At 35.2% G+C, this 25,600-nt stretch overlaps 1 protein-coding gene across 4 annotated transcripts; it reads right to left on the reverse strand.

Moving 5' to 3' along the window:
• Positions 1-1,003: 1,003 nt before the first annotated feature.
• CEP44 (centrosomal protein 44) lies at positions 1,004-25,489 on the reverse strand. Of its 4 annotated transcripts, XM_044225081.1 has the most exons (14): positions 24,883-25,489; positions 23,545-23,654; positions 22,625-22,656; positions 21,690-21,842; positions 17,674-17,810; positions 14,734-14,881; positions 13,473-13,619; positions 12,994-13,116; positions 9,589-9,759; positions 8,388-8,594; positions 7,473-7,548; positions 2,201-2,325; positions 1,910-1,947; positions 1,004-1,136 (listed from the first exon to the last, which is right to left on the reverse strand). In XM_044225081.1, exons 5-14 carry the CDS (start codon positions 17,760-17,762, stop codon positions 1,094-1,096), a joined length of 1,167 nt encoding a protein of 388 aa, XP_044081016.1. In that variant the 5' UTR covers positions 17,763-17,810; positions 21,690-21,842; positions 22,625-22,656; positions 23,545-23,654; positions 24,883-25,489; the 3' UTR covers positions 1,004-1,093. The 4 variants fall into 4 exon arrangements, with proteins under 4 accessions (XP_044081016.1, XP_044081015.1, XP_044081013.1 ...); XM_044225080.1 differs by lacking the exon at positions 21,690-21,842; XM_044225078.1 differs by lacking the exons at positions 21,690-21,842; positions 23,545-23,654.
• Positions 25,490-25,600: the final 111 nt, after the last annotated feature.

Consider the following 25,600-nt stretch of genomic DNA (forward strand, 5'->3'; position numbering starts at 1 on the left):
CACATTAGAATACTAAAAATGCTTTATTTCTACAGCGAATTTAATGTTAATATTAACTTTTAATGTTAGTCTCATGTGACAATATCAAATTACACACAGAATATAAACAGATAATAAATAAGTAAAATACAATCAGATGATCTAAATAATAATAAAAAAGGGGAAAAAAAAACCCTCCTTTTTTCCTTCCAAATAATGGAATCAATTTTCTTAAAAATTTCTCAGGCCCCTCAGATTGTTTTTCAGAGTCCATAGTCTCAGGGCCATTATTACATTTTTTACGTATAACATTTTTAAAAAGATCATTTGTCTAGTAATGCAGCTAGTAATTTAAAGTGAATTTCATTTTTCTCTCGATTTAACTTCATCTAAGACTTTTTTTCTCTCTAGAAAAATATGTAACTTCCCGTCACTTAAAAGAAAACAAAAAACCATACTGTGTATCTTGTAATATTGGATGGCCACCATCTGTGTCTGTACTGCTGGTCTTAAAATGTGTTATGGAATAGAGCACTAAAATACTCAACACACTTTTCGTGGTGAACTTTCTGACCTGTTGCCAAATACAAAAAGAGAATCAGACTCTCACTTTTTCAATGTTACTGCTTTTTGATTGGCATAAAATTGTATTTTCATTTAATTGTCAATGAGCATTTTTAACTTTTCATTACAACATATTAGTCAGTACAGATGGCAAGATGGTATGCATGAGAGCCTCCTGGGTACAATACGCAAATCCCAGTTGGAATGTTTCCAACAGGATGTAAACCATGGTCCACAAGCCTGTACTTTAAAAAACATATTACTTAGCACACTGCCAACAAATGTCAACACAAAAACACAGTGGTGTAATGACTTCACTCTCTAAAATGTACTGGCACATAAGTTTTTCTTAAAAAAGTAAAACCGAGTAAAGAAGTGTAATTATAGCATAAAAAGTATTTATTCAATATTGAAAAAACTCATATACCAAATGAAATTCAAATTCTTCATAAAAACATTGTAGCATATTAAAATTTATTGAGAATTCTTAAAATATACAATATGTACAGTAGCTAAAGTCCTAGAGAAGTTGATGCAGAAAATTCTATAATTAGTGATTTGGACATTTCAGTAACTCTGCGGTTTCTTCAAACCTGCAATACAACAAATAAATCATACTAAGTAAAAAAAAAATTCATAATGAGGCATAGGTTTAAGTGGCTGAAATTAGGCTTTTGAACCTAAAATAAATTTCAGTATTTTTCTTATTTAAAGGTATAAACAGTAATTAAGTATATACTATGGCCAGAGGGGAGAAATAGCAACCAAAGTGAATTATGAGTCTTTAATTCTTAAGCCTAAGTTATTTTAATACTTATCAAATTTCAAAAATGATATAGTTCATTAAAGTAGTAGACTTCATAAAAATCTTACACAAGTTCATTTCATATTTCCTTTTAATTGCTCTTTAATAACCACCGGTAGTTTCACATTTGTACAAGAAACAAGTAACATTTTTAGTATTGTTTTACCAATAACTGTCTGAAAGACTGGCAATACTCTAATAATACTTAAAATGTCTCCAAACCAACCACCGACATATATTAAATATTTTGCTACATTAGTTATCAAAAGTACATAATACCCTTGATTAACTTTCAACCACAAATATCTTTGCACTGCTTAATCCCACAATTAATTCCATTAACAATGTTTTACATCACTTGTTGGAAACCAAAACAGTGACTCATCTCACAAACACGTAACTGTAGGTGGATTTATTACCCACTGGAGTCCTGAAGGGAATCCCACACCTGATTGAGAGACCTTTAAGGTTTGAAACACACATGCACTTTCCATATATACTGTAATCCTATACAATTCCCTATAGAGAAATGAAATTTTGTTGCCCCTTTCTGTTACTTACATTTTTTTCATCCTTTCCATTTTCTGGATTGTTGTTTCCTTTAATTTAAAAAGCAACAAATTTAGGCAATTTCTCAAAGTAAACCATCATCAAAGATGGACCATGAACATATAAAACACATTCTAAAACATTGCATTAAGTACTATTTACTTATCATAAAGAATTTTTATGAGAGATTAAGATTTACAGTTCCACTATTTTTTCTTGCCAATGGCATCTACAACTAAATCTAATGCTTGCTTGTTCTGACCTTAGAAAGGAAATTATCTAAGCAGTTGCCAGTTTTCTTACCTCTGAATTCTCTTTCAAACCACAGAAACTACCAGCTGAGGTTCTGGGAGTTGACTCTGATGACACTGTATTATAGCCAGAGGATAGAGGAATACTTGTTTGCCTCTCCTCTTTGCTTTTCCCATCTGTGGAGAAATTCATTTTTAGGTTACCTTTTCCTTTCACCGTGGAGTCATATCTAAAAATTTCATGAATATATTGAAGAGCAACAGACATTTTAATATGAAATGACTACTGGTGTAGACCCAGATAAATTTCTATTATTCTTTTAAGATAATGACCTAGACATAGAGAACTAGATGTTCAAAACAGGCCAATACTTGTTTGCCTCTCCTCTTTGCTTTTTCCATCTGTGGAGAAATTCATTTTTAGGTTACCTTTTCCTTTCACCGTGGAGTCATATCTAAAAATTTCATGTATATATTGAAGAGCAACAGACATTTTAATATGAAATGACTACTGGTGTAGACCCAGATAAATTTCTATTATTCTTTTAAGATAATGACCTAGACATAGAGAACTAGATGTTCAAAACAGGTCACTAAAAATGACCAAAAGGTACTAGTACCTTTATCACAGCAAACAATTGAATAAATAGGCAAGTTCACAATTTTTTTTTTTTAAGATTTTATTTATTTATTTGACAGAGAGAGATCACAAGTAGGCGCTCCTTGCTTGGCAGGGAGCCTGCTTCTCCTTCTGCCTCTGCCTGCCATTTTGTCTGCCTGTGCTTGCTCTCTCGCCCTCTCTCTCTGATAAATAAATAAAATCTTTAAAAAAAAAAAACAAAAAACAAAACAGGCCAAAAAAATGACCAAAAGGTACTAGTACCTTTATCACAGCAATCAATTGAATAAATAGGCAAGTTCACAATTTTTTTTTTAAGATTTTATTTATTTATTTGACAGAGAGAGATCACAAGTAGGCAGAGAGGCAGGCAGAGAGAGAGAGAGAGAGAGGAGGAAGCAGGCTCCCTGCTGAGCAAAGAGCCCGATGCGGGACTCGATCCCAGGACCCTGAGATCATGACCTGAGCCGAAGGCAGTGGCTTAACCCACTGAGCCACCCAGGCGCCCCGCAAGTTCACAATTTTTAAGTATAAGCTACTGACTCAGGTATATAGTTTTCTTAAAGTGGTGGTAACTATTACTAACACTGACTGTATTTTTTGAAAATCAAGAAACATTGTATCCTAAATATGCATGGAAAAAAAGGGGGGGGTTTACAGATTTTTCTTTTTCCTAAAAAACTGAACAACTTTCCAGTTCCAGTATGCCGATACCATTCATTCAATAAATGATGGTAAAGTCTTCCTACAACTCAATCAATTATAAAACATCATAGATAAGACATGCTGCTATTAAATCCAGCCCTATGTTTTAGTCAAGATACATATGGCTGCAAAATCAAGGCAAAAAAAAAAAAAAAAAGACACCCATTTAAGCTAGTATACATAGGACAGTTTACTGTAAGCCTACACAGACAACCTCAATTAGGAAAAAGGTTTTACCACCTGAGGACAGAAACAACTAGACTTTTACTTTCATCTCAAAGGGAGAAAGGCTCTTTTGTCTACTTCTATTACTTACTTACTCCATTCCTCTGCTTGTTTATCAACATGAATTTGAACAAAATGGCCACCCCATTCCAGGCTCAATACCATTTGACTGACTTAGTATCCTAATTCTAAATTCCCAAGGGAGAGAAAATGATCTGGCTCAACACCTTTTGGATTAGTATTCCCTGGGTTGGGTGTCTACTTTTGATCCAGTTGGGTCGAGATCACATGGTAGATTAGCTAACCCCAGGTCTTTTAGCAGGGGCTGCTGGCAATAGGTAATTTCAAGTAATAACTTGACACTAGGCAGGAACTCTATCTACCACTCCCTAATCTTGGGTTATTTTCTATGAATAGAGAGAAGTGTCCTTGAAAGGGCACTTCGGAATTAAGCTGTTCAAAAATAGGTGGGTTTTGAGTCCAAGGACAGGAAATAAAGAGTGGGAAGACAGAGTAGAAGGTGAAGGAATGGCTCTGTCTGCTCTGTTTTCTGGGGCCTAGCCTTGCAGGTATCTATCTCGCCTTCAAGGGTGCACCTCATGATGAGAGAAACATGGTATTAGGCAGGCTAGGGGGCTATTCAGAGAGCCATATACAGCATTCCAGAGATTACAGGGGCATATACTGAACACCAGCCATATGTGGTAGCCAGATGAGCTAAGTGTGTATTACTTTCTGTGACGATTTTTCCTATTGCGTTCCTGAGCCTCTAGTAGAGTCTTCCTTGCACAAATGTAATGGTTTCTTAGCTGTGCTATGGGAGATTTGAGAAAAGACTGGTAACTAAGCTCAGGCTAGAAAGCAAAGGGGAGAGTAGTGGCCCCGAAGGGGAGTTTCAGAGTCACCACTAATAGACTTCCGTGAAGAAAGCTGAACTGTAAGATCTAGATTTTCTAGCCAACTCTCTCCACATGACCATTAAGCTTTCACTGCCAACTTTGGAGAATTATGACCTGACTGCATTAAGAGAACTAGTTAGGTCCTTTGCCATTTAACTATACAGGTATCTCCCACTTTGTCAGTTTTCAAATTATGCACTTTGCTTTTAACAAAAGACCCATATTAGTATCTATTTGCTAACCAAAAGAAATCAAGGAGGATGTTGACTTTTATGAATAAAGGTGAAAGATGAAAATAGTGTTCAGCATTTGTTTTGCAGCAAGTCATTACAGCGGCCTCACACCCTGAGCAGCAAGAGTGGCCCCGCCAAGCAGCTTCCCTGGGAGCTACACTCAGAGGCTCAGCACCAGGCCTCCATAGCTCTGAACTGCTCCTGTGAGCAACTGTGCTTTATCACAATGTAACTGTGCTTCCATTAGCAAGATGTGTCCTTAGGTATCAGAAAAGTCTAAGAGAAGTCATTTTTGGGGTCTGGGAATGGTTAAAGAATTTTTATATAAATTAGTGGTAACTGTTTCTTTGTTTTATGCCATTTAGGCTTATGAAAGTTTTCACAGTAATGCTCTTCTGATAGCAGGGAAACCTGTAATTTATAAACTAGTACTTCCCAATCATGGAAAAATTTATGTCCAACTGATTTCTCGATATTTTGTCTTAAGTATATCATACACAATTTAATATTTTCAAAAGTGAACTCATTATTTTTTCCCAAGCCTTCTCTTTAATTCTCTATTTTAAGGATTTTATTATTAATAATTTAATAAATCATATTAAATCATATTAAACATTAATCATTAATTCAATAAATTGTATTATAAATTATTGATTTTATTATTAATAATCCTCTACTTTATTAAAGTAACAATTAGTTACTTTGATAGTTACTTGTATAACCAGCCATACAAGTCAAACATAAGTGATCAGTCTTGACTTTTTCCCCCTCCTTCACCACTTCTACTCTAATCAGCAATCAAGGCCTATCATTTCTAAATAAATTACTTCCTCTTTATTCTATCATAGCCTTGGTAGACACCCCCATTATTCTGAAATAAAGATAACTGAAAGACCCTTCAAATTACTCTCCTTCCCAGTGTTACTTCCCTGTAATGAATCACTATTCTGTTTTAAGATGACTTTTCCCTGAAACAAATCTGATCATTATTAGCTTTGTTAAAAATCTACACATAAACATGATTTTGTCTTTCTACTCTTCTGCTTCAGTTTCCTTCATATACCCACATATACCTTTCCTTCTAGTCATAATGGAACCACACTCTTGTGATATCATAACTTTATTTTCTTGGGAGGAAAAAGGCACACACATACACCAAAAAAAAACCCCAAAGGAAAAACAGAAAGAGCCTCAGTGTCATGGCCTATCTAGTAATTAACAACTAGATCACTGCATCCCCTCCTAAACATAAAAAATTTCACAGAAAATGAACATCATCTGAGGTTACTTCATTACCGTGATGAAACAAAATAAGACTGCTGTCACGTATGAATATAGACAAGGACAGAATGTAAGTAAACACAAATGACCAGCTATAGTGCTCTCCCAACTAATATGAGTGCTTCTTTTCCACTGAAAATTTCAGCTCTTTTTTTCATTCTTTGATAATTATCAGTCATCAAACTGTTCCTGTTTCCTGACAGCACCCAAACTAGAAGAACCCTTGCTTCTTTAAACTGTCTCCAAAATCACCCCACATAAGCCCAATCCATAATGAAAACCTCTTCTCACTGATTTTTACCAAGACAGAGAGATGCCTACAGCCATGGACACACTATTTCTGATAAAAGGGAAACAAATCAGGAATTTCACAAAACCATTCCCAACTTAATACTAAAATCAGCTTAGTGAATTATTGCTCTCAACTTCTGAGATTTGCTTCCATGTAGCATATATATGTAAGGTGCAAAGTATAAGAATTTATATATAAGTTTGACTATTTTAAGTGATCACATCTGGATTATAAGCTTTGAGACCATTTACCTTGTTCATAATCTATAACCCATTTCAGATGTGGCCTGTCTGCCCATCAGTCTAAGTCACAGCACAGTGGCTTAAACTTGTATATATTTTAACTAAATAGGCTAAAGCTATGTTCTGTAATAACGTTAATAAAATTATAACTATGAAAATGCAAAAGCAATATCGGAAAAGGCAAGGTTTGTTTTTTTTTAAGATTTTATTTATTTGTCAGAAAGCACAAGCAGGAGCAGCAGCAGTTAGAGGGAGAAGCAGGTTCCTTCCTCGCTGAGCAAGGAACCCCATGCAGGATTTGATCCCAGCAACCTGGGATCACAACCTGAGCCGCTCAACCAACTAAGTTACCATCCCAGGAAAAGGCAAGGTTTAGCAAATAGCAGGCATTCAGGATTCTTTCAACTATATAAAAAATTGAGCTCTATTATATACAGATATTGGAGATAGAAATATGGGCCTATTTTCTGCCTGCTAGACAGAATACAAGGTTGAGATCTTGATTTCAAGGACCTCACAGTTAAGCTTTGGAATTTTTTGAATAAATGAATGACAAATGCAAAGAGGAAACATTTTACCAAATCTGAAATGTGTAGTCTAATAAATTTAGTGCCCAAACCACTGTCATATAAGATAGGTAAGCTGGCTTTTTTAGCAGTGCTTGGCTTCAGTAGTCTGTAAGTTCAATACTGTTTTTGTTCTAGGGGTGCCACAGTTTCTAAAAAATAAGGCTTGGGAATATAAAAATTATCAAACACCTATGTAAATCATCCTCCTGAAAACTCCTTGCCATACCACCAATAACACTGCCATAACATTAGAACTTACCAGGACTCAGAATATCCATGTCGTTACTAGATTCGTAGTCTTCATTCATTTCACTGAAGTCTATATATTCATTATTCTAGAATAATAAAGATTAGTATTTAGAATAAAATGGAGAGAAAAAAGTACTCGTTTTATATTCTTGCTGTTAAGCATAGATATAAAGATGACATGATGAATGTTTAAACATTTTTAACTGAACCAGAAATTGAAATCCTAAGCAAATAAAAAAACAAATTTCTTAGATTTGATAAGACCATGGCAAATTTGGTTAACCGTTTCTATGAAATTTATAATTTGATCAGAGTAAATGAATAAAAACAGGAAGTCATGATTTTAATTCTTCCTGTACATTTTTTCTTTTCCCCATAAAAATAGGCCATTTAGGCTATTAAAGAATATAATCTCAAGCTTCTCATAAAAATCAAACATTAGGGCGCCTGGATGGCTCAATGGGTTAAGGCTCTGCCTTCGGCTCAGGTCATGGTCTCAGGGTCCTGGGATTGAGTCCCATATCGGGCTCTCTGCTCAGCAGGGAGCCTGCTTCCACCTCTCTCTCTGCCTGCTCCTCTGCCTACTTGTAATTTCTCTCTCTGGGTGTCAAATAAATAAATAAAATCTTTAAAAAGAAAATCAAACATTATCCTACCTTATTTTAAATGCTTAGAGCTGTTCAAGTATTAACAGCTCTGAAAGCGGAAGCTAGAGAATTTTGCTAGGTTATCTTAGTTGATAAAGAGAAAAACAATAACCACAACAGCAACAAAATAGGCTGTATCTAAACAGAGCCTCATTTCAACTAAGTATCCACTACCTTAATATTATCATAATTAGCTTTTCTAAAAAGAATACACACTTTACAATGAATGAAAACTTAATTGTATCTGAGATCCTAGAAATGTTAAGGAAAGAAAATACCTTTTTAGACAGAAGCATTTCTGTTTCAAGAAGAGTGATACGACTTAGAAGATTAGTCCACGTTTTTTCATTTACCATCACTTTTCCTTTCATTTTTTCTTCTAAAGAGTCCAATCTACTCTCTACCAAAGTCAGTTTCTGAAGCTTTTCTTGGCATTCAACAAGCATAGTCTGTAGTGCAGTAATCTCAGGATTGATTTGAACATCCTAAAACGAATAGAGAGGTTAAAAATTATGCTACACCAACTAAAATTCCCTTAAAATTCAGTGTATCCCATTTTTCAGTGCACTGTGTTATTTCGGTAGTTACAACAGGCAGTATAGTGTGAGAATTGAGTGCGATCTGGAGAGACAGAATGCTTGGACACTGAAACTACCTCATCTGAGGTGTATGACCTTGGGGTCTCAATTTCCTTATATATGTTAAAACAAACAAACATACAAACAAAAAACCACCCAGTACCTACTTTATGCGATTCCTGTGAGGATTAAATTAATTTGTATGAAGCTCTTAGAACAATACCTGGTGGTATGAGAAAACCGTCACGAACTTTTTTGTAATAGCCCCTAGCACCAAGCTAAGAGGGAGTGACAAAGAAATGACAGTGTATTGAGACTATTCAGTTTGCTACAAAAGGAATTAAGCTTCATGACCCTGTGTTAATTTTTATAAGGGACAACTATATACTGTGATGTAGAGAAGTTATAAGAAAGAGAAGAAAGAAAAGTTTAAGCAGGAGCAGTACAGATTAGACACTATAATAGACACACACAGAGACACTATAATAGAGTCTGACAATAAAGTAATAGGAAAGGTATTCTTCGAGTGAGAGAGGGACGGTGAGGGCCCAAAAAGGAAAATGAAATGGCATGAGTATACTAGTTTCTCCATTCATTAAGGACGGGCACAGATAAACAGAGAACCCTCACTATACAAAGTAGTATATTACAGTCTCTCACCAGACTGTAAATTCCCTGAAGCAGTAAATTCTTACCCGTAACACCTGGTCCAGTACCCTAAACATAAGCAGCAAATAGTATCTGTTGATCCTATACAGTACACTTATTTATTCTTAAATAATGGTAAAAGGTGTTATATTATGATTCATGACTCAAAATGTTGGAGGCATTCCAAAGTTTAGATGCTGAAGGTATCATGTAAGAAATCCTTGCATTTGTTAAAGAAGAACAAAATTCTTACTTGTTGTTCAGACTTGATTTCAGGGAACTTTACTTCAGGAATCTCTATTTCAGTAGTCTTTAAGTTACACACATCAAATGTTTCACTAACATCTGTTACAGTACTTATCGTATCTTCAGGAATGTTAACACCATCTTCGTTATACAGGTGACGGATCACCACAGCTTTTTTCTGCATAAAGGAAAATACGTCAGAGCTGCTTCAATGGTTTCCTCATAAAGTTATTTTAAACATACACATAATAACTTTTCAGAAGAAATATCTTTCTTCCCTTTAAGATTTACCAAAGTTTAAATAACAAAAAAGGTATATATCAAACACTATTGATTAAACTGTTATTACTAATATTTTGTGTGATGAAATTGTGGTCCTGATTTTTAAAGCATTCTTACAGACCAGAAAAACTGAAATACCTATTCAATGATGCCTGGGATTTGACTCATATTGTTTCAGATTTGGGGATAAAGATGCTAGAAAAGTGGTTACAATAAAGATGAAACAAGATTAAGGATGGGCTGGGACCCCTCGGTAGTTCAGGTAGTTAAGAGTCTGCCTTTAGGGGCGCCTGGGTGGCTCAGTGGGTTAAAGCCTCTGCCTTCAGCTCGGGTTATGATCCTAGGGTCCTGGGATTAAGCCCCACATCGGGCTCTCAGCTTAGCAGGAAGCCTGCTTCCTCCTCTCTCTCACTCTGCCTGCCTCTCTGCCTACTTGTGCTCCCTGTCTGTCAAATAAATAAATAAAATCTTTAAAAAAAAAAAAAAAATAGAGTCTGCCTTCAGCTAGCTTCATGATCCCAGAGTCCTGGGATCAAGTCTCACAACAGGTTCCTTGCTCAGCAGGGAGCCTATTTCCCCCTCTGCCTGCTACTCCCCCTGCTCCTGCTCTCTAACAAATAAATAAATAAAATCTTTAAAAAAAAAAAAAAGATTAAGGAGGGGTTAATCAACTTCTAATAGTGGGAATGGGTAATTTTTAAAAGATTATTTATTCATTTATTTGACAGAGAGAGAGAGAAAGAAAGCAAGCAAGGGGAGCAGCAAGCAGAGGGAGAAAGAGAAGCAGGCTTTCTGCTAAGCAGGAAGCCCAATGTGGGGCTCAATCCCAGGACTTGGGACCATGACCCAAGCCCAAGGCAGATGCTTAACCAACTGACCCACCTAGGCTCCCTGGGAATGAGTACTTTTATGAATGTTTGGAACATCCCATAATAGGTTGCCACATAATTTACATATAAATAATCAAGAACTGGCTCCGTGAAGGGGACCATTGCAATTTTTTTTCTAATAAACAAGCCAGAAAATATTAGACCTTCATCTAATAATTCAAACTTAATAATGACAAAGAGAAAGTCCTAAGAATAAGACAAGAGGTCAAACTACGCACTCACACAAGTCTTTTCTGCCTACTTCCTCTACTACAGACAGACTGCATATGCACCACAAAGATGTCATATAATGTACGATAGAATTCACAAATCATACTCTACAGAGAAGATACTGGGAAAAGAAACCATTTGCTTTAGTACTGACTCAATCTCTACCCATAAAGTAGTGACTCTAACTTTTCTAAGTTGGAAAGATGATTTATTTCCAACTTTTCTAAGTTGGAATAATTTTAAAATTTACTCAAATTTCTGTTAATTAAAGATCTAAGGCACTGATTAAATTTTGATTAATAGGGAAACCTGGGTGGCTTGGTTAAGCGGCTGCCTTTGGCTCAGGTCATGATCCCAGGGTGCTGGGATCGAGCCCTGTATCAGGGAGCCTACTTCTCCCTCTGCCTCTGCCTGCCACTCTGCTTTCTTGTGCACCCCCCACCTCTGACAAATAAATAAATAAATAAATAAATAATCTTTCTAAATAATTAAATAAATAATTTTTATTGATGACAAAAAATACTTTGTTCTAAGAAAACTAAAATAAACTTAATGCCTTTAAGTTTTGCACCTTATTGGGGCAATTTAGATCATTACTCAGCCCCAAAACTGAAATAGAAGATTGAAAAATATATTTAGTTTGATCAGCTCATATTTAGTAAGTGCTTACAATGTCTGTGCTAAGCACAGGAAAGTTACAAAAAAAGCTGTATAATAAAATTCCTGTTCATATAAATTCTAGTTGGGGAGGGACACTATGTATATAAACCATTTAGAAATTAGAAAATAAGGGCGCCTGGGTGGCTCAGTGGGTTAAGCCGCTGCCTTCGGCTCAGGTCATGATCTCAGGGTCCTGGGATTGAGTCCCGCATCGGGCTCTCTGCTCAGCAGGGAGCCTGCTTCCTCTCTCTCTCTGCCTGCCTCTCTGCCTACTTGTAATCTCTCTCTGTCAAATAAATAAATAAAATCTTAAAAAAAAAAAAATTAGAAAATAAAATCATATAAAACTTAACAAGTGTTAGATAAGTTAGAGATTCAAGCTTACAAGAAGTATGGGCACTTATTCAGAAACAATGTGTCTTTTAATTCCTTTTCTTATTGCTCTTTTACATGTTGCAAAATGGTTATATTTTATCTCAACCAGAAACTATTCATATCTTTGACCTAATTACACCTTGATTATTTGATATTCTATCCTTCAATTTCAGAACTGGTTTGCCCAAAGTGAAAGACAGCTGAAAATATACTAATTGTTATAAAGTAATATTTTGGCCTCAATGTCTCTTGGAGATAGAAAAGCTATCTCTAAAGGCATTAGATTCATTCATCCGCTAGTACTCGAAGGAGACAAGGGTAGGTTATTTATTAACAAAAAAAAAAATGTTCAAAAACCTAACCCAAAACCAGATTATATGTGTAGGGACTATCAATCACTGGATAATATATACCCCTGGTATAAAAATATGAAAATATGCAAATGAATATCATAACCTATCACTATAAGTAATGGTATGCTCTTCAAACATTCCCATGTTTTCAAAAAACTAGATATATAATTAAGAGTACATGTCAAGACCACATAACATAGCCTCCCCAAATCACTGTTATTCTACCTGGGCAATGAGACAGAAGTAAGCATTAGAAACGTAAAGAGAAACATTCGTCAAGTTTACAAGTCTAACCTCTAATAATATGGTATACATTGTTAAAAATCTTTTAGTATATGATTATTTTTTTAAAGATTTTATTTATCTGTTTGACAGAGAGAGAGATCACAAGTAGGCAGAGAGGCAGGCAGAGAGAGAGAGGGAGAACCAGGCCCCCACTGAGCAGAGAGCCCAATGAGGGGTTTGATCCCAGGACCCTGAGGACATGACCTGAGCTGAAGGCAAAGGCTTAACCCACTGAGCCACCCAGACACCCCTGACTAAAATATTTTACTAGCTACTAGTCAGAAAAGTGAAACTCGTACACTGATTAATTAGGTAGGTAATTCTTAGCACTGACACATTTTCTTTCTATTTTCCTACCTTTCCTGAAGTCATAAATCTGCCAGTGATGTCAATGCCAACAGGTTCTGTAGATGTCTTCTCAGTGCTTGAAGAAGGTTCTGACTTAACAGAACTGACTTTCTTTCTCTGTTGTGAGGGAATCTTAAAAAAAAAATAAAATATTAAGACTTTATATGAAAGCTGACATATATTTAAATTATATTATTTAAATTTTCATATATGAAATACAGCTGCCAAATGATAAGAAACTAATGAGACATACATGTCTTTTGAAAACTAAGATGTGAAGAAAATGTGTTGTCAGAACAGTTAGCTTAGGACTAGTAGCTCAAAGTCACAAATGTGTAAAAACAAGTGACCAGTATTTAAAGCAAACATTCAGGTGTACGGTTATCCAGTAACTGTACATCTGTGTTAGTTTGCTATCTAGGGTACTGACTTCATACATTAAAATACTGGACTACTTGGAGTAAGTTAAAATCAATTAACAAAATTACCTTCTCAAGACTACTCAATTCCTTGTGCTTTTTCATCACGCAATTCAAAATATCACAAATAATCTGAATTTTCCATTCTGCAAATCCACACTGGAGAAACTGCTTTTTTGTCAAGATTGGTTTATAATTAAATTGATCACGAAGAAGCTGTAAAGAGGGAATAGACCAAAATCCAAAAATCATAAATGGCCACCCAGTCAGGAACGTAATAACATCTCTGAGAGGAAAAGAAGGACCAAGCCATTAGATTAAGGGTATTAAAGAGATTCATAGGGGTGATATGAGTCATAGGTAGGAGATAGGTATTTACATAGAAAACAGCTAGTTAGGAAGTAGCAGAGACTGTCTAGGCAGATGAAAAAATAATAGACAATGATCAAAAAGTTCAAATAGCCTCATTGGTACTAGAAAAACTCCTTAACTTAATAGATAATAAAGAATAATACCATACCAGATATCACAAAAATCATAATTTAATTCCTCCACAACATGGTCAGTGGGTCTCTGTATTTCAATGTCTCATTTGTAAAGTAAAAGAAATAGACTAGACCAGCATTTTTCAAAGCCTACATTGTAGAACCCTAGGATTTCTTAGAAGTGTCTCTTAGTTTTCCATGGAAGCTTGCTGGGGTTAGAGGAAGACAGGGAAGACTAAAAAGAGACTCTATACACATAAAAGGTACCATTTCATCAAATGCAATTCATTATTTTAAAAAAATTAGATTTGATAAATGGGTTTTATTATTTTAACAGAAGTGAGAAAACCAGTGCTTGAGTAAAAATTAATGATAATCTGGAGGTATTTTTTACGTGAGATTAAGTTCAGGGTACATACAATATAAATGTAGATACTGGACTAGTATAAGACATGGTCCCAGACATCAGTGAACATAAAATCTCAAAGCTGTAGTTTCCTCTTACTAATTATGGTAATTATAATTCTATAAACTACAAATTTTACTCAATAAAGTCACATTTCTAAATTCTGCCAATATGCCAAATTTTACTAAAATTTTGATATAAAAAGAGCAAATGGTAACCAATGACAAATTTTTACCAACTGCCACTTATTAGATTATAAAACATAATGGGAACTTAAATTATCTTGATTATAATAGGGACTGCGTCTAAATGAGAAATACATATCAAAATACTGTCAAACAGATGTGGTTCACATATAATTAAGGGGTTATAAAACATTACTCTTAAAAAAAATCATTCAATGACTTCTGAAAGAATTATTTCATAAAGTAAAAAATACCTTATAGACGGTATCTATAAAGCGCAAGTCATTCTTCGCTATGAGCTCTATATTGGATTCCATTAGAAGTTCTGCTACATAAGGTGAATATGAGGTAAGGGAATAGCTGATGATGGGCAAAGATGCTGCTGTATCTCCCTTTACCAAACTGTTCAGGAGAAAAGGGAAAGATATTTAATGAGCATAATACCACAAACTCAGATAAGAAAGGAAATATAAAATATGGTGTCAATAATTTGTAAATTAACACTACAGCCAAATAAGTAGGAGATACACAAAACCCTTTAGATTCCATCTCCTACTCTAACTCACTATAGCCAAGTTACTATGAAATAAGTTCATTTACTTAAACAGTTAGCTCTTTAGTAATAGTATAGTCTATTTACCACAGTATTTGAGTTTCCAAAGCTTAGCCTTACTTGATCGGTCCATTTCCTCTAATTAAACAAATATACCACTTGAATATACTTGCAAACACTTGTTATATTACCTCATTTGCTCTTTATAATAAACCTGCAAGGGTAAAATATTATGAATTCTACGTTACAGAGGGGAAACAGGGCTGGAAAAGGCATCTACTGTAACTGGGCTGATTAGTTTGCAATCCTCCACTTGTATCAAGCTCAGCAGAAATCTGTGCCTTGGTAGAGTATGCTAATTTCTCCAGCCTAGAAAGGTATCCCATTCTTCTTGGCCTGTTATTCCCTCTTATGAACTATTTGGCAGATCTCAAGCCTCCCAGAGAGCCACCCTCAATTTTCTGATCCACACTGATCTCTCACAGAATGAGTCCCAGGGCATTCAGTGTCTGATGCCTTGTGCTCTGTCTTGTACTCTTTTCTACTTGTCTACATGTGGACCTTATTTTCTCAATGTGAAGTACCTTCACTGATTCACCCACAACAAAGCAAGGAGGTATTTCTTCAATTAGCCAGTTATATGTGTTCGACTGAAGTAAAAATGCACTAATAGAAAACATTCGTTTTCCACAAAATTCAAGACATACATAAATTTCCCCATCCTCACCTGAAACTTTTTTAAAAGGCAGAGAACAAGTATACAATGATAAAATAATGTTTTATTTTTCAGAACAAATATAATTGTTTTTTTTACATTTATGCATATGATAATACTCTACCCAATGAGAAAACTATTCTAGCAACCTTGTGTATTAGCTCAAAATAGGAAAGAAAAATAATACTTTTGAACAGCAAAATCTGTCCATTTTTTGCACATTATGACTAGAAGACAGCCAGGGTCTACATTTAATACCACTTGTTTTAATTCAAAAATCTTGATTATCTAGTTTCTAGGGAATTTGATTAGAAATAGTAATAAACAGCTATTATAAACTAGTAGACTAACAAACAGGAGATGCTGAGAAAAAGGTTAAAAATGAGTAAGAAATATAAGAATCAAAACACATGTGGTGGAGTGTGTATGTAGGTGAGGGGAGCACCCTGAATAAGCAGCTACAAGTAGTGTGACTTATTTCAAAAGACCCTGTAGAGTATTATGTTGTGAAACAGTCTAAAAATTATTATTCTTAATGATACTTCTGAGTCAGCTGGAAAATCAAATATTAAATTCCAAACTCAAAAGATAGGGGAATAATTGGTACATTTTCCAAGTATTCCTATCCAGAATGTATCTTAAAATGATGCTTCAAATAGGAAGAAGAAAATGTGTCTATTCAAACTGGTTAAGTCCCAGCGAGACATCAACATAGCATGTCCCTGTGTTAAGGAAGCAGGATCTGATTGGTACATGCTGTGGAGCAACTTCTAGTCTCACACAGAAGGCCTGGAATCAGTCTTTAGAGCTCAACTTTCTCCCATGGTCTTCCTTATCCTTTCATTTTGCCATCTCTTGGGGTTAGCTCTCCCTATGGTCCATCCACATGTATAAGCAAAGTACACCCCCAGAACATCCACCCTTACATGTAAAGCACATTATTCTAAGATTCTCTTTTTTTACTGTTTTAACTAATTTTACTCTACTACTTGAACATATAGCTAATCTGGACTTGTCACTTGACACTTATTCATTGAATGTCTAGTTAGCTCTAAAGGCACAATTCTAGATGTGGGGATACTGCAGAGAACAAAACAAAGTCCCAGTCTTCAGCTTATATTCTAGTGGGGAATACTTTATTTGACAGAGGGAGACACAGCAAGAGAGGGAACACAAGCAAAGGGATTGGGAGAGGGAGAAGAAGGCTTCCCGCTCAGCAGGGAGCTGGACAGACGTGGGGCTTGACCCCAGGACCCTGGGATCATGACCTGAGCCAAAGGCAGATGCTTAAGGAGTGAGCCACCCAGGCGCCCCATAGTGGGGGATACTTTTAATCAATAATCCCAGGTTAGAAGAGAAAAGAAATATGAAGGGGTAGATGATGAGAGTACCATATTTAGATCAGCATGAATATAGAAGAAATGCAAGTTGCTACATACTACAAAAGTCATATTTGGAAAGTGAAAACTACAGGAAAAGGTTCAAGTGGGGTCTATTAAATGAGTTAGCTTAATAACAGTCTTAGCATGTGGTGTAAGTTGTCATAAGAAACCCATCAACTAGAATCTTCCGAATCAAAAATACCATCTAACTGAATGTGAGAGGATAGAAAATTATTTAATTAATGAGATCCATTATACTTTAATAAGTTTACAAGTCGTACAGAAACCATACCTTGTATAGCTGTATTTCGTGGTTCTACTTCTAAAAGGTGTTTTAAACCTCTTGAATTATAATTTTTCACTGACTCATACTTAGCAAAAAAATCCTATAATTCCCTGCCTTCTAAATCATTCTAATCATTTCAAGGAAAATGTTTTAAACAACCCAGTAAAACCAGTCTCCACTTAGATACACCCTCAATGTCCAATCTTAATTCAAGTCATTATCAAAAAGAACACAAAATAAGTTTGATATATAGCTCACCCAACACAATCCACCTCTTGAGGATAATTTAGTGAACGAAGAACTTGTTCTAGGTTCCGTAAGCTCCTTTTTAAGTCACCTGTTGCCATTATTTACCATTACATTCGGCTCCAGCTTTTGAAATACTAATATTTCACCTAAAAATAAAAATCCATAAAACACTGGTTAAGTCTATTTCTGAATCTTTTATATTTTGTTCACATCTCTTACATACACTTACTATACTTATCTTAGCTATTTCTCCACTAACATCTTCCCTACTGGTCCAGTGCTATCGTCTATCTACAGTATATTCCCAAATATAAGATAATGCATTTTCCCCAAATACTTTTTCCTTACAAAAAAAATAAGTTTGCCTTATGTTCATATTCTTACAATGTGTCTCATGATAGTCTCCCTAATAGTTTATTTTTAACAAAGTACCATTTGGGGAGAGAAATCAACCTGAAATAATCTCCATCAATGACTATCTTAGATGCTTATAATGGTTACATAATAAAATTAGTAAAAAATGAAGACAAAGGAATTTATTACAGATTTAGTCATTATTCCCAGGGCTTTGATCTCATATAGTTGCCAATAAGATGTTTTGTTTAAAAAATAAAAATAGATTAGTAAAAAAAAAAAAAAAAAAATTAGAAATGCTTGTAAAATATGGCAGATTAAATGCATGTTATCTTTATTTCTTTTGTTTAACATCACTAAAATGATTAAAAACCATATACACTCAACAGGGCAAAATGAATTAGAGGGGATTCCACATGACAGAAAGTATCAACAAAGTTTTGGAAGATGGAAAGCAGATGATTAAGTGAAAACCAACCTAGCAAAGTAGAGACAGGCTAATTTTATCTGCCCATTTAAGAGGAAACAAACAGCCGCAAGATAAGTCCAGAAATGAAGGGCCTCTAATGCTTATGAAAGGCTAAGGGGTAAGGCCAAGGGGGTTGAAATAAGGATGATTATTTTAAAGTCCATGTAGGAGCTGCTAAACCCTAGATTTTTATTTTCTCTCCCCCCATACCCCATCCCACATACTTGGTTCAGCTAGGCAACTATCTCTCTGCTTCCCCAGGTTTACCAATGAGCTTTTAGATAATATCAGAGCATTATCAAATTTTTAAAAAATAAGTTGTATGTCATTATTTAAAAATTTAAAAATTTCAAAATTTAAAAATTCTTTCCTAAAAAAGACATTGTCAAGAGAATGAAAAGATAGTTCACAGACTGGGAGAGAATATTTACAAAAATACATATTGAATAAAAGACTTGTTCCCAAAATATACAAATAACTCTTACAGGAGCAAGGAAAAAAAAACAAACCCAGCCAATTAAGAAATAGGCGAAATATGTGAACATTCATCTCACCAAAGAAGACATACAGATAACAATAATCATATAAGATACTCAGTCTTACATATCATTAGGTGATTGCAAATTTAAAAAAAGAAAGAGAGAGACCTATTACAATGGCTAGAATCCAAAAAACTGATGATACCAAATGCATATGGGATATGGAACAACAGAAACTCTCACTTATTGCCGGAATAAATGTAAATGGTATAGTCATTTTGGAGGGCAGTTTAGCAGATACAAAGCTAAATAGTCTTACCAATACAATCAGCAATCAGGTAAACAAGGTATTAACCAAATCAAACTTAAAAAGTATGTACCTATAACATCCTGCACACGAATGTTTATAGCAGCTCTATTCATAATCACCAAAAAGTGAAAGCAACCAAAATGTCCTCCAATTGGTGAATCGATGAAAAGAATCATGGTACATCCATACAACAGGATATTAAGTCAGCAATGAGGAAATGAGCAGCGACAAAAAGACATGGATGGACCTTACTGCATCTTCCTAAGTCAAAGAAACCAGTCTGAAAAGATTACATACTGTACGATCTTAATTATATGACATTCTGGAAAAGGCAAAACTGTAGTGAAAGTGAAAACAATACACCCCCCAAGGACTCAGAGGGAAGGAGAAGAGAGGGCTGAATAAGTAAACGTAGGGAAATTTTTTAGGGTAGTGAAAGTATTCTGTATGATACTGCAGTGGTATATACACAACAGTATGCATTTGTCAAAACCTATAAAACAGGATAGCACAAAGAGAACCCTAATGTATGCAACCTTTAATAAACCATTTAGAAGCTGGGAAAAAACCTCACAGAAGAGGATGCATGGAAAAGATGTTAACTAAGTAACTTTGGAAATGAGTGCAAGGCTAAAGACAAAACCACTTGCATATAAACGCTGTATGCTGGTTTATAAACTATATGTAAGTTTAGAAAGTTGTTTCCCATTTACTTATGCATTAATTCTGATACATCTGTGCATGAGTTACAATTCCAGTAACACACACTGGGAACTGAAAAATTAAGTAAAACAAGGCAGAACAGAAGTCATGTTTCTTATTGCTAGAGTAGGAATTTATAGATCAGTAAACAGAAGAGACTAGAATGAGCTATGCCTGCCTAATGCATTAGAGTTAGAGAATTCCAGTATGAACTCATGTTCAGCTTAATAGAGATACAAAGTTACATACTGAAGTATTTCTCCATAAGTGTATATAGACAGCTAGTATATATAGGTATTGCCTTCCTCTGCCAGCTGAAAGTGATTAAAAGCAACAACACCCCAGCACTAAAGAACACACACCTCACATTCAAATCTTAGTGTGTATAATGTTCTCCAATAAAAGGAACCAGGACTCCCTGTAGAAATGGTAAATTCTAAGGCTGGGACAGAACATATACAAGATGAGTCTAAAGTATTACATAGTTCCAGAAAGTGAGAAAGTATACACAAAATAAACCAATCCCAATGTGATGGGGGTATGTCAACAGGACACAGGAGACAAATGAAACAGTTCCCAATGGTCAAAAGTAAAACTATCTGAAGGACAAAATGAATTGAATACTACTGGACTATAATCCAAAGTATAAGCAAAACAAAAAATGAATTACTATAATGTCAGTGCATTAACAAGTAAAAGAGAAAGTGTTATCCTATCAATACATTTCATAAAATTCAACATTCACTCATAATATAATTCTTAGGACATTAGAAAAGAAGGAATTGTGTGCATTTGATAAAGGATATCTACCAAAAACAAATAAACAAACAAACAAAAACCTACTGCAAACATCATGCTTTATGATGAAATAAAGGAAACTTTCTTCCCGAGACTGGGAATGAATTTTGTTCCCTCTCATCATTTCTCTTTAACCTTGTACTAGAGGTCACAGATAGTACAAAAATGCAAGGAGAATATATAAAAGGAATGAATGCTAAAAAGGAAGAAATAATATTGTCCTTATTCACAGATGACATAACTGTATATAATAAAAGAGTCCAAAAGAAATAAGTGAATTTAGCAAGATTGTTGGGTAGAAGGCCAATACATAAAAACTAGTTGTACTTCTCTGTATCCCTCAAGTAATTGTATAATTTTAAAAACCGATTTTCTATGTATAAATCAAGTAGCCTCAAAAGTATCACAAACATGTAAATAAATCTAGAAAAGATGTATAAGACCTCAAAACAAAAAACCCTAACTTTACTGAGATTAATTAAAGAAGCAATAAATAGAAAAAGTATACGACTTCTTTAAGGATTAGAAGACTCAAAAAATTGATCCACAGATTCAATGAATTTCCCCCTTCAAAAAAACTCTCAAGGTTTTTTTTTTTTTAATGGAAATTGACAAGCTGATTTGAAAATGTATCCAGAAATGCAAAAGATAAAGGATAACTATCAATCTTGATAAAAATCAAAATTGGAGGACTTAACCACTGGATATCAAGACTCATTATAAAGTTACATTTGGAATTAGTGAAAATGTACAAATAAAACAATGGAACAGAAGAGTCCAGAAAAAGACAATGCTTATATTGACACTTGATTTATAACAAAGCTGATGCTGAGTAGCCCTGGAGAAAAGATGGTCTTTTTCAATAAATGGTACTGTGTCAACTTAATACCCAGATAGAATAAATAAATCTTACCCCTTGATGTAAATGGTACCTCATATCTTTTACCAAATTAATTCCAGGTTTGTTGAAGATCTAAACATAAAATGTAAGACAACCAGGCTTGCTGGAGATCGTAGAGAAGACTATCTTTGATCTTTAGGTAGAGAAAGATTCCTTATCTTATAACTGTTAAGATGAATCACATTAAAATTAGCAACTCTGTTCATCAAAAGACACCTTCAAGAGAGTAGAAAGATAAATGACTGAGAGAAAATGTTTCTATAGAACTATAAAACCAACAAAAGAAATTCATATCTAGAATATGTAAAGAATTCCCTTCAAAGCAATAAGAAAAGGAAAGACAATAATAGAAAACGGGAAAGAAACCTGAACAAGAACTTCACAAGAGTAAATATGTGAAAAGATATGCAATCTTATTTATCATTACGAAATTCCAAACTAAATCCAAAATGTGAAACTACAGAACATATGGAACTCATACAATGCTCTTGGAGGGTAAATTAGTATAATTACTTTAGAAAACTTTATGATGCTATCTACTAAAGCTGACATATAAAGGGCCTATGAAACAGGAATACAACTCCAGAGAACATATGTATGAAACAGTAGGGTATGTATATATGCACCAAAAGACAGAAACAATATTTGAGATTTTAAATAAAATATTTTTTTTAATTCCAAAGAAAACACCATAAGATTATATTTTTAAATGACTCATTGCATGGTGTAGGGCTTTCATTAGATTCTCAAAGATTATTCTCAAAAGAGATTCATATAATAAATAAATATTGATAGGTAATTAAATGGTTAAGAATCTGCTAGAAAGAGCTAAAAGGCTTCTAAACTAAGTTTAGTCAAACAGTAAGGCAGTGCCCAATAAAAGACTTAAAAAGATCTATTTGTAACTGTCCATGAACACTCCATAGAAGGAAAATATATAACAATACCTTGAATAATGAATCCTCTGGGAATGAAGCTCCTTTAAAATGAAGTCATTGACATTAAAAACAAAACAGAACAATTCATAAACCAGGTAGAGTTAGTATAATCTTTTTCCCCAGTCAACATTCTAGCAGTTGCACAGGATACAAAATATTCCCTTACACACTTTCTCTGTATTTATGTATAACTAGAGGTAATAAGGTCAGCAATTTGCAAATCCCAAATTTAGTAGGCTTTCTATTTTAAGCCCATGGCCACCAAATTCTGCTTCCCCCCTCTTTAGGAACACAGTATCTTCCTGTTCCAAGACTCCTCTCCTTTAGCAACATAGTAAAGAACAGGTTATTGAGTATAATTTATATGCTCATGCACGGATTCTAGCCAGTATTTTTCAGTTAATCAATTACTACTAAATATTCACATTTTTAGGTAGAGGGAATGTCTGCCAAATGGGAGATAACAGGAAAAAGGAGTGATCCTGAAATCACATTATACAAAACATTAGCCAAGAAAATAAGCCTTATTAAATATCTTTTAAGATGACTAGGGGATAGATGGACGTAAGGAAGCAGTAAGAAAGGACTTTCCAAGACCAGCCTTTACTTTCCTGGGAAAGATGAAGTGGGAATTAATCTGGTTGTAACTGCAAAATATATGTATTCTTAGGTACTGCCACTGGCCAATATAGTAATTATTGTATTAAGTTCCAGACCCACCTATCTTAATATGACTCTTCTAGGGGTACCTTTTCCTAAGACATTCTGTAACTTTAATATAAATTGTATCTCCCTCTGTAGACTTTAATTCTTCTAAATATATATTCCATGTTTTTAGTACATGTAATTTTGTTTTACTTAGCACTTTATGGTGTCTTTCCCTTCTCTGAAGTCCTGGAACATAGATCAATGTCTCATATTATTTCTACCTCTGATAATGGACTTTCTGACAACAAAGTATGTCCTTGGAACACATCCTCTTCAGTATCAGCAGAATAAGTATTTTTGAAGAAGAGTAAGATACAAGTACAGGTTGGATCTGTAGGTGAAGGAGGTAAATAATAGAACAGGATAGAAAAAATAAAGGGATTAAAAAGTGAGTATTATACAAAAAAAATGATAGCCACTATTCTTCATTTTCATGAGACTTTGCTAAATCTACTATGAAACTGAAAAACACTAAAACCAAGATATTAAGACAACCTACAAGTCATGCACATTTTAGCACAGTACTTTCAGAAATGAAAAATAACTTACTTTTTAAAAAAGGATTAATATTTTCACTTTATAGCCCTTACTAAAAGAAGTTAAGGGGAAAGAGCCATTACTCTGCTTGTAGCATAGTTTCAGCCATTAAGATGGATTCAATATTGCTCCCCAGCATCCTCCAGAGAATTTTCTCTGCACGTCAGACTTGCTCGACTAAACTTATTGGGGAGACATAGTGAAAAGGGTATACAATAGCAGTTTACGATTTTTAATCTAGCTCAATCTCATTGTGATTATAAGTCTTAAAAGATTCCTCCCAATGGAATGCCATTGAACTCAGAGTGATTTTTTTCTTCAGAACAAAGCAAGTACACTGACTTTAATGATTATAGTCCATGGCTAAGAGTTTGTGACATATCTTACAACACTACATATTATCTAAAAACGGTATATCAAAAGTAGAGTAGATAGGGGTAAAGTTCAGTTTATGAAATTTTCTCAAAATGCAGTCAGTACGGGAAATACTGTTCTAAGAGTTACGTAGAAAGGTCTGGAAAAGGAAAAACACAAAAGATTGGGCGAAAAACAATGGGAGTCCGGGACAAGAATATAGCTCAATAGTATTGCTGTGTTCACATATAAAACTGCTCAAAATACAAAATATTTGTGGATAATTTTAGAAAAATAGTCCTGTGTACCCATAATTTCGGAATCAAAATGCCAAGATGGATTTTCTTCGCAGCGAGAGGGAAAAACTGTTAAGTTGTCTAGAAGGCAGAGATATAAGGAAACTCAAAGAAATGCAGGCAAGAAAAACTCACTACTTCGACCTCTTCTAGTCAGCGTTTCGGAGGAGTAGGATCCTTTCCTCAGCTCATAGGTTCCAACTGAAGGAATCGGTCAGTAATTTCCCAACCCTACCCTAAACTAAGAAAATTAGATGCCACGATTCTTCCTATCTCGCTGTTTATCATAATGCTATACCAGTTGGGTTTATAGGCAAGGCATATCTAGGGCTCCCCTCCCTCCATTTGATTTAAAAGGATGAAAAGGCAGACCTGGTCATTTGCTCCCTTCCGTGGTTTCGGTAAGGGCTACAGAGACAGGCTTCTTCTCCTGCTTAACCTGGGGCGCACTCTCGCCAGCTTCCCCAGCAGCCGCCAAGCAAAGAGGGCCCCGAAGGCCTCTGGCCCCTCACAGCCGGGAGAGAGGGAGGTAGCATATGCGACCAGAGATAGCCACCGGAGCCCAGCCTCCAGCAGCTACTCGCTGCAGCCGGACGCCTGCACCTCCGCGCACCCCTCGAGTCGACCGTTGGTATTTAAACAGTGGGTCAAAGCCCGCCACGCGCCGCGGGAAGACCTTCAAAGCAGCCGGCTCCTTGGTGCTTTACGATTCCTCGCTGCAGATTCCACACCACATTTGTCCAGACCGCTGAGGAAACTTGACTCTGCGGAGAGGATTTCAACAGCCAGTCCGACCGCAAATTTCAGATTAAAAGTTTGTCTAGTGTTGATGCTTAAAGTGGCTCGGGATGATGTGAGAAAAGGAGAATCTATAGCGAATCGTAAAGACCGGGAATAAAAATGCTTCTTCTCTAAGGTTCAGAACCCTAACGTCACTTCCGGCAACAATAGGAAACGTCAAAAGTCGGACCGTCGGTCGCTCTGGCTGCTGCAGCTTGAGGTGCCCTGAGTTCAGAGGGATCCTGTGCTTCTTCTGCTATTCCCGCTGCTGATACCTCCACCGGCGTGAACAAGTAAAGTTTGAACCGGC

The sequence above is a fragment of the Neovison vison genome, chromosome 11, assembly GCF_020171115.1.
Source record: "Neovison vison isolate M4711 chromosome 11, ASM_NN_V1, whole genome shotgun sequence".
NCBI lineage: Eukaryota > Metazoa > Chordata > Mammalia > Carnivora > Mustelidae > Neogale > Neogale vison.